Genomic DNA, 9,325 nt, shown 5'->3' on the forward strand with positions numbered 1-9,325 from the left:
CCGCCACCGGTTGCCGTGTCGGGTGGCAGTGTGCTTGTCTTGTGAGTTGACTCGATTGGGGATGCTTGAAACCCTAGTGGGCCTTGTCAACCTAATGGGCCCAATAAAACCCAAATAGGCTTGATGACATTCTAGTGAGCTTGATAGGCCCAATAAAGCCTTAATGGACCTAAAAGCCCAACAAATTGATAAATGGACTAATATTTGGGTTGGAAAAGTCATAATGCCAATAAAACCCTAATTTGTGGAAATTGCTTGGGACACACACGAGAATTAATTATTAAATATGAAATAATAATTAATAATCATTGGCAAACTAGCGTAAGGCATAATGGACTTAATGGATTAAGTCCTTAATTGGTTAAGAAAGAAACACTGAACCTTAATCATCATTTCATGTGAAAACTCTAATTTGGGATTATGGGCTTGGACTTATCGAGATCCACATTTGGGCCATTGGAATGGAATTTTGTGATTAAGCCCAATCACACCATACGACTTATTTTAAAGAATGATGGACTTAATGGATTAAGTCCTTAGAGGAATAATTCCTTAATGGGTTAAGTAGGAAACTTAACCCTAATCGGCATTTTATGTGAAACCCTAACTTCACTTGGGTTTATTGTTGGGCCTTTCTATTGGGCCTTAATGATTGGATTATTAATGGGCCATCCAAGAATAATTATATGGGCTAAAATAATTTAATGGGCCTAGGGTAAGTGCCATGTAAGGGGTTAGGCCCAATTTGGAAAATTGGGCCATAGATGGACCATAATTAGGCCTTAATGATTGTATTATGTTGGGTCATAAGACCACATATAGGCCTAGGCCCAATTTAGAAAATTGGGCCATATGCTAGGCTTTGATTCCTAGTTCTCTTTGGGCCTATGGTTTGGGCCTTGGGCTTGAATAAAGCCAATCTTAGGGTAATGTAGTAATTATCCAAGTATGTATTTATGGTTATGTGTTGGGACCCAATTATTAATTGGGTGTTATTTTGGTGTTAACAGTTCGGGAATCCGTCATCCAGCAGCTGGGGTTGAGTATGCGGGACTTCAGCAAGTGTGGGATTGTGTCTTCGGGACTTCAACAGTGTGAGGTGAGTTACCTTCCAGTAGCGGTGGGTCTAAGGCCACAATGTCGGCCCACCAGTAGGAGATGTATGATAGATGATTGTCTTTGTGATATCATCTAGGTTTGCTACTACCTGATATGTTATATGTTAGCATGATATGTTGTATGTGATAGTAGTAGAGTTCGGTTGTTAGGACCGAAGGGTCGTCAGACACCCCAAATACATCTAACAGTATGTGATGATATGTTGCATGCTGGCTTGTTATGTTTTATGCGATAGAGGTAGTAGGAGGGGACTAGTCCCCAAGGTTCGGTTGTTAGGACCGAAGGGTAGTTCATACATCCTAAATATGTCTGATAACATGTTTATGTTATGTTATATGTGATAGTAGTAGTAGGGGATGAAATAGTCCCCGAGGTTCAGTTGTTAGGACCGAAGGATAGTCAGCGCCCCAGAATGGCTCGACATGGGTAGTCAGCACCCCAGAATGGCTTGACACGGGTAGGTCGGCACCCCAGAAAGGTCGTACCGGGTAGGTCGGGCCCCCTAGAAATGCCTGACAATATATGTATGTTATGTGATTATATGGTATGTGGTATGATGGGGGAGCTCACTAAGCTTTGTGCTTACAGTTTTCAGTTTTGGTTTCAGGTACTTCATGTTTAAAGGAAAGGAGCCGGCTTGATTGCATCGCATCACACTCTGGTTTTCCGCACATGAGATCTTTGGGATTACACTCTGATGTTATTTTATGATAACACGTTTGATTATTTCTACTTTGGTTTTGACATGACATGATATTACAGATGTTTTATTACACTGTTGGTTTTATGATGACGTATTTAAAAATGAAATTTTTGGCCTGTATTTTTAAGATGTTACATTTTAGGGGCCAGAAACCATGGATTCTTTGTATGAGATTCGGCATTGCAAGGTGAGTTTCCTCACCATGTTTAGCGGGTCTAAGGCACTAATCTTGGCCCATGAACAATGATGATATGATACTAAATGTTTGTGTGACTCTTATATGTATATGTGCTTATATGATTTGTATGTTGGGTGGGGCCCATTATGCGAATTTGGACAAGGCCCGTTATACTCATTAGGTTGGGCCTGATATACGAGTTTGGGGGGGGGGGGGGGGCTTGTTATACTCAGTGGGTGGGGTCCATTATGTGTTTATTTATGTATGGTATGTGTTATGTTGGGGAACTCACTGAGCTTTTTCCTTGCAGTTTTCAATTTATTTTTTAGGTACTTCTGGTTCCAAAGGAAAGAGCTCGGTATGATTGCAGAGTAGACACCACCTCGTTCCATATTTTGTGATTTACTCTGATATGATATGATGATTGATATATTTGATTTATATGGGTTTTCATGATGATGTTTTTGGGATGTTGGTTTTATTAATTTAAAAATGAATTTTTTGGGTCTTATTTTTGGGACTTTACAAGTTGGCATCAGAGCCTTGGTTTGAGGGATTCAGACAAACTCTCGGGTGTGTCTGAACTTAAACTAAGGATTTGGTAAAGTTTTTCAAAAAGAAATGTATTTTTAAGAAAAGAGTTTTCTAAGACAAGAAAGGGTGTGACCGAGCTCAAGTAAGTTTTCTCAAAATACCCATACATGTTATTTGATATGATTTGATCTGTGAATATGTGAATCGCATGATAGCTAAAGTTAAGAATCTGCTCAATATTTGCATTATAGACTGCTAAGAGAGATTCCTTTGCATGCCTATTGTATGATCTTGTAGACTTGCATGCTAGTACTGATCAGTCAGTCATAGGATGGTCTGATTAGGTGATGCTTGGTTCTGATTACTTGATGACCGAATGTTTCTTGCTTTATTCTTTAGGAGTTCTCACTAGCTTTAGCTAACTAGTAAGAAAAATGCTAAGTTACATATTATGGGAACTAAATAATTTTATAAGGTTAGGTTTTAACTCTATTGCACAACTCTTTTCTGAGTCCAACAGTTGTAGTGTGAGACCTCTCATTCAAATAATTATATGCTTTGATTGATATGTAATTGTATTTGTGAGCTAGTTAGAGGAAGTTAGAAGGAGTTCCTTCTACAATTGATGGTGGAGAGTGGTGTGGAGTTTTCCCTAGGATATCCTAATGTGAATAAAAGCTCTATGATTGAGTGCTAGAAGGCTAATGGGTTTCAAGGAAGGAGTTTTAGGCCTCACTATGGAGTTTACTCCTTATAAACCCACCTTGGGTGAGTTTACGGCTGGGAGACCACCTCCCCCCATGAGTTTACGGCCGTAAACTCATGGGAGGAGTGTAATTGAGTGATTCCCAATACTCTTGTGGTTTTAGAAGGGATTCCAAGGCAATATACAAGATTATAGGGATGTTTAAGGTTCCAAAAGAGTACTCCCTTGGAGATTACGATCCTAGGACCAATCCTTGGGAGTTTACGGTTGTAAGCCCCATGGCTTAGGCCGTGAACTCTTGGGCACCCTCCAATCTTCGATTTTGAGGTCCTTGGTTCATTCCTAACCATTTCTAGTGAGGGTATAAGGCTATTTAGAGGTTTAAAGGTTCATTTGGCATAGTTTAAGGGAGTTTACGGTCTAAGCATGTGCTTGGGCTGTAAACTCTTGTTTGCCCTTCAAATGATGATGTTTAGGTGTTCCAAGTCTGAGATTGTAAGTCCCTAAGTCATATCTAAACTCCAAATGTGATTTGGAAGAGTTTTGGGCTTGATTTGCATGATTAGAGGGAGTTTACGGTCTAAGCATATGCTTGGACCGTAAACCCTCTTTCAAGCCCCCAAACTCGTTGATTCATGACTCAAACACTTCTAGGTTAAATCCAAAACTAGTTTCTAAGCCTAAAGGGGAGAATTTGGACATTCTGGCACCTTTTTAGGGGTTTACGGCCCAAGGATTCTCTTAGGCCGTAAACTCCTTATTTTCGGCCTTCTTGCATGCTTTTTGAGTTATAACAACAAGCAATGATGTTTAGAACAAGTTTGGGTAAGGGAACTTACGTTTTGGAGGCGGAAACTTGCGGTTTTGGGATGAAATCGGACTTGAGGAGAGAGAGAGTAGAGAGAGAAAGAGTGTCTAGTGTGGTAAAAAGGTCCTAAGGAGTGTCCACCCACCCTTATATAGGGCTTGAGGGTTGTACCCAGTATATGACTACCCGATACTTATGTTTAATGAGGTTTAAAGTTTTACCCGGTTAAATGGTCGTAATTAAAAATAAACTTTTTCCAACTAATTAGAAATGTAATTTACGTGTTTTTATTTATTTTATTATGACGATAATAACATAAAATGAAACTAAAATAAAACATTTCATTGATTTGTCTACCCCAAATTAATGGAACTTTTATAAAATAGAATATTTTATCAACGGAAACGGGTTATAATGACGGAATAAATTTTGGTTTGTCACATTATATTATATTAATAAATCATATATAACCTCTTCTCTCAAAAGTCCTTCCTAACAAATTGTCCTGATGATATGTAACCTAAATGGACCATACTACTCTCGGGTCAAGTACATACCAATAATAGTTATAGGCTTAGACATCTAATCCAACAGTTACTTGATATGATTGAAAGCAAGTAACCTATGATTTCTAATTTAGGATGAAGAAGAAATTGAAATGAAGAATTAGGGCAGCTTGTTTGCAGATGTGAAGGGTTCAGGTTCCGGTTTGGGGGGTGGGGGGGGGGGGGGGTGGGGGGAGATTCAAGAGCCTTGAACCCCGTATCTGAATTGTCCTTCCTTGAGGATAATCCCGAATCATATAAGAAATCCAATCGTTCTTGCTTATTGAAATAGCACAAAAGTTAATCAGTAAGAATGTGAAAGATGAAGCCCTAACCCTAAATTCGTGAATATCAAATTAGAGAAAGTGAAAGAGGAGCTTACAAAACTAAGTCGGCTTGTTCCTGAAGTTGACGAAATTCAGCTTTCTCCCTTTCCTCGTGGATTTGCTTTTGGAGTTTCTCGAGCTTCTTCTGTTCGGCATCGTGCTTCTGCTCCGCTTTCCAAACGTTTTCAATGTTACGCAGACTACCCATGTGCCATCCTTTCTTGTTCAGAAACTTCAAAGCCATTCTTGAAGAGTGGTGATTTGGTGTTTAATTGATAATCGAGGCGACTCCCTTTTTATCATCCTGAGATCGCCTCAAGATTAAAAGATATTGTGAAGATATTGTCAAATATATTTACTTTATTTCCTTAATTGAATGATTTCAATTAAATGATTTTCTTAATTAAAAGTACAAAATGTCCAAAATACCCTTTAATTATTTATTTAATTATTTATTATTTTTTGAATTCTCATTGGTGCATTTGGACACATAATAGTTGCTAGAAACATTTGAACCTATATATATATATATATATATATATATATATATATATATATATATATATATATATATATATATATATATATATATATATAATCCTAAATTGATTGGTGGGTCAACTCGTATATTTTTGGCAAACCCATATACAACCCATTTAATAAACAAGTTAGCAGGTTGAAAAACTCAACTCAAACCATTTTATCTTCATGTCGGGTCACGGATCATGTTGACAATTGATAGACCTACCAAATAATTTACATATTATTATTTAGCCACGGTATAATCTAATAAGCAATTTCAAAAAAATAGTAATAAATCAAACATGACTTTGGGACTCAAATGCAAACATGCTTACAGGAGTACGGGGCCAATTTTATTTTACAATATTTATTTATTTATTTGACATGTTTGAGGTATTTATTAGGGGTATTCGCGGTGCGGTTTGGTGCAGTTTAGAGTTGAAACAGCAAACCGCACCGCACATGCGGTTTGAGTTTTATGGAAACCGCAAACCGCACCACAAAAGCTCTAAACCGCATTATGCGGTACGGTTTCATGCGGACAGTTTGTGCGGTTTATGCGGTTTGATAAGTTGTTTCAATTTATAACTTTGGTTGTTATTCATTCCATTTAAACACTTTCAAAATTTATTAATTATATTGCATACCCTTTAAAAAGCATAAATATTGCAAACAAAAAAACCACATAATGTTTTGCTAAGTTGTTATGACCTATGAAATTTGATATCATAGTCTTTTAAGTTTTTAATTATCATATTTAACCATCGTGATGTATCAAAAATTTATTGGACAGTATGATGTATTTGGTAATTAGAAACTTTGATATATATATATATATATATATATATATATATATATATATATATATATATATATATATATATATATATATATATATATACACGACGCGGTGCGGTTTGGTAACTATAAACCGTAAACCACACCGCATAGTACGGTTTGACATATTACAAACCGCAAACTATACCACGAAATTTTAAACCGCATGTGACGTGGACGGTTTGTGCTGTTTATGCAGTTTTTTGATCACCTGTTATTTGTTATTTATAGCGAGAAACCTAATTGGGCCGACCATACAAATATACAATAGCTTCCGTAAGTTACCAGTCTTAGATCTTCTTTTTTGGTGGGAGTGGAAGACGGAGAGAAGAATAATGGCGAGTGACGGAGCGGCTGTGGATGCCAGCGGAGCAGCGGCGGAGGTAGTTGATAAGCAGCCCCATAAGTTAGAGAAGAAATGGACGTTTTGGATCGATAATCAATCAAAACCTAAACTTGGCGCTGCTTGGGGCAACAACCTTCGCAAGGTCTACACTTTCGAAACTGTCGAAGAGTTTTGGTGGTAAACCCCAATCACTATTTGTTGTTTTCTGTAAATGCAGTAAATAAGATTTTATCTGGATGAACTTTTTTCTATGTTCCCATTCCATTGTTAGAGATTTTTGGTTTGATTATTATAATAATTGATGCGAATTACTTTGCTAAAGTGATCTGATTTTCAATTAGGTGTTTAATGAACGAAATGGAGGTGAATCTAACAGATAGATGAACTTAAAGTCTATCAAAATAAACCCATTAAGTTGATTGATGACGAAATTTATTGCAGTTTATACGATCACCTAAATGGGAAGATCCAAAGTCTGCTAGTGGGGGAAAATGGACAGTTACTAGTAGCAATGTTTTTAAAGCTCAAACTGAGTATTTTTGACTTGTCATATGTAGATGAGCATCGGAAGAAAGTGGAAGGAAATTATAGACGTGACAGATAAGATTATCTACAACTTCCATGTAAATTTCATTATCTTTGATCTTATTTATATATATTTCTGTATTCCAATTCTGCCCTTTTTGTGAATGTGATTCAGGATGATTCCAAGACAAGAACATCAAAAGGTCGGTACAATGTGTAAAGTCATACAATATAAGTGACTTCGTAGATACTATTTACTAATTACTATCATATTGTATGTTCAATTTTGAATTTGATGTGTTATTATTTTTTCAATTCTGAAAGCCATTCCTCAAATCATGATTACCAACCAACATATTAAAGCTAAACTTTTCGATGATATATATAGATATGAAATATTTGAGGAGAAAAAAAAAATATTGATCTTGATACAAACTATGAAAAACTAAAAGTATGTTAAGCTAAGAATCCAAGTCTCTCTCCGTTCTTTTTCGCTAGACGAATTAGTCCTTGCCGTTGCTTGGAATCGGCCCCTATCGATTTACAAAACTCGGTGATTACCTGAAAAGCATAAGGTCAGTTGTGTAATTTGTTATTTCAAAGACTATATATTATATACCTGTGAGTGTAGAGCAATTGCTTTTCCTCTAAGCTGATTGAAGCGTTTCTTTCCGACTATGTTACGAGTGACGACAACTAATGGTGCAAAAAGTCCTTTCCCTTCATTCACGTTTCCCATCATTGGGCCAAAACTTAATGGATTTCTTCCGAATCTAACCCTAGTCGTCTTTGTGAGCATGGTGGAGTAATCTTCACCGGCTATGGTGCTGCCCCAGCTTCCATGGAAGGAGGAAGAAAAGGAATTAGTTGCAGTGATGGATGAAGTCGCCATTGCTGAATGGAAAGTTTGGTTGAAGGAGGTTAAAAGGCAGGAGTGGGATGATATGTGATGTGAAGCCTTCAGAGCCACATATACTTTAGTGGTTTATAATTTTGGTTAATTTTTTTAGACAAAATTACATAAATGGTCCTCATGGTTGACAAAATCGATCAATTATGGTCCTTATGATGAATTATTTACACAGATGATCCCTATGGTTTCAAAATCTTGCAAAGACGGTCCTTTTAACTAACGGCGTTAACTTTTTCAGTTAAGACTTATGTGAAAGACATATTTACCCTTCATGCATAAGGATGCTTTATGTAACATGTTTCTACCATATGGATCATTTATGTAATTTTCTCTATTATTTATTATTTTTTTTATTTATTTTAATTATATATTTAACGATTTAGATTTGTTAAAATTTATTGTTATATATATATATATATATATATATATATATATATATATATATATATATATATATATATATATATATATATATATATATATATATATATATACATGCTAATATTTTTTAACATTTTGCTCAAATTATTTTTTCTAATCTTTTTGACAATTTCTTCAAGTAAATTTATTATTGTTTTACATTTTGACGTTTTATCCGAATATTATTTATTTATTTATTTTGACGTTATGTTCGAATACATTTTTCAACATATAGTATGTTTATATTTGTTAAAGGATTTCACGTCTATTGTAATTATAATTCGTAACTTAATTTAGTTTCAGTTATGTTTTCATTCTTTTTTCTTTTATCAGGTTATATAACTATTATTTTTTAATTCAAATGTTTAACTATATAAGGTGGTATAATTATTATTTATGTAAACTAATTTATTAATATTTTTTATAAAAAAGTGTAAAATGTTTGTTAAATGTGAATATGATTAATATAGATTAGGTATACATAGGCTAAGCTGAGACCGTCTCACAACGTTGCCGAGAACGACCAGATCATTTCACATTGGATTTAAATGTAATTAATTTGAGTTAGTTTTTTTTTTAGTAGTGTTGTAAAAAATCACAACGTAAGGGGCCTCTAATCGGTCAAGTACCGCTTACTGATTAATCTGAGATTAATCGGGACCTAATTGTGATTTTTTACAACACCGTTAAAAACAAAAGAAAAAATAATTCGAAATAGTTACATTTAAATCGAATGTGAAATAACGTGGTCGTTCTCGGCAACGTTGTGAGACGGTCTCAATTTAGCCTATGTCTACCTAATCTATATTTATCATATGCACCTTTAACCAACATTTTACACTT

The 9,325-nt window shown here is 35.3% G+C and overlaps 1 protein-coding gene and 1 long non-coding RNA gene across 3 annotated transcripts; one reads left to right on the forward strand and one right to left on the reverse strand.

The window, feature by feature from the left end:
* The first annotated feature begins 6,546 nt into the window (after positions 1 to 6,546).
* Positions 6,547 to 7,499, forward strand: LOC145002100 (uncharacterized). Of its 2 annotated transcripts, none has more exons than XR_013661804.1 (3): positions 6,547 to 6,801; positions 7,066 to 7,247; positions 7,325 to 7,499. It is a non-coding gene; the product is annotated as an uncharacterized LOC145002100 (long non-coding RNA). The 2 variants fall into 2 exon arrangements; XR_013661803.1 differs by having other exon boundaries at positions 7,182 to 7,247; positions 7,325 to 7,473.
* A 7-nt stretch (positions 7,500 to 7,506) lies between these two features.
* On the reverse strand, positions 7,507 to 8,095 carry LOC145002098 (protein PROTON GRADIENT REGULATION 5, chloroplastic-like). The gene is made up of 2 exons (XM_078961396.1): positions 7,769 to 8,095; positions 7,507 to 7,710 (listed from the first exon to the last, which is right to left on the reverse strand). Exons 1-2 carry the CDS (start codon positions 8,039 to 8,041, stop codon positions 7,606 to 7,608), a joined length of 378 nt encoding a protein of 125 aa, XP_078817522.1. The 5' UTR covers positions 8,042 to 8,095; the 3' UTR covers positions 7,507 to 7,605.
* Between the last annotated feature and the right edge of the window lie 1,230 nt (positions 8,096 to 9,325).

Source organism: Lactuca saligna, chromosome 6 (assembly GCF_052625555.1).
Source record: "Lactuca saligna cultivar CGN05327 chromosome 6, ASM5262555v1, whole genome shotgun sequence".
In the NCBI taxonomy this organism is placed as follows: domain Eukaryota; kingdom Viridiplantae; phylum Streptophyta; class Magnoliopsida; order Asterales; family Asteraceae; genus Lactuca; species Lactuca saligna.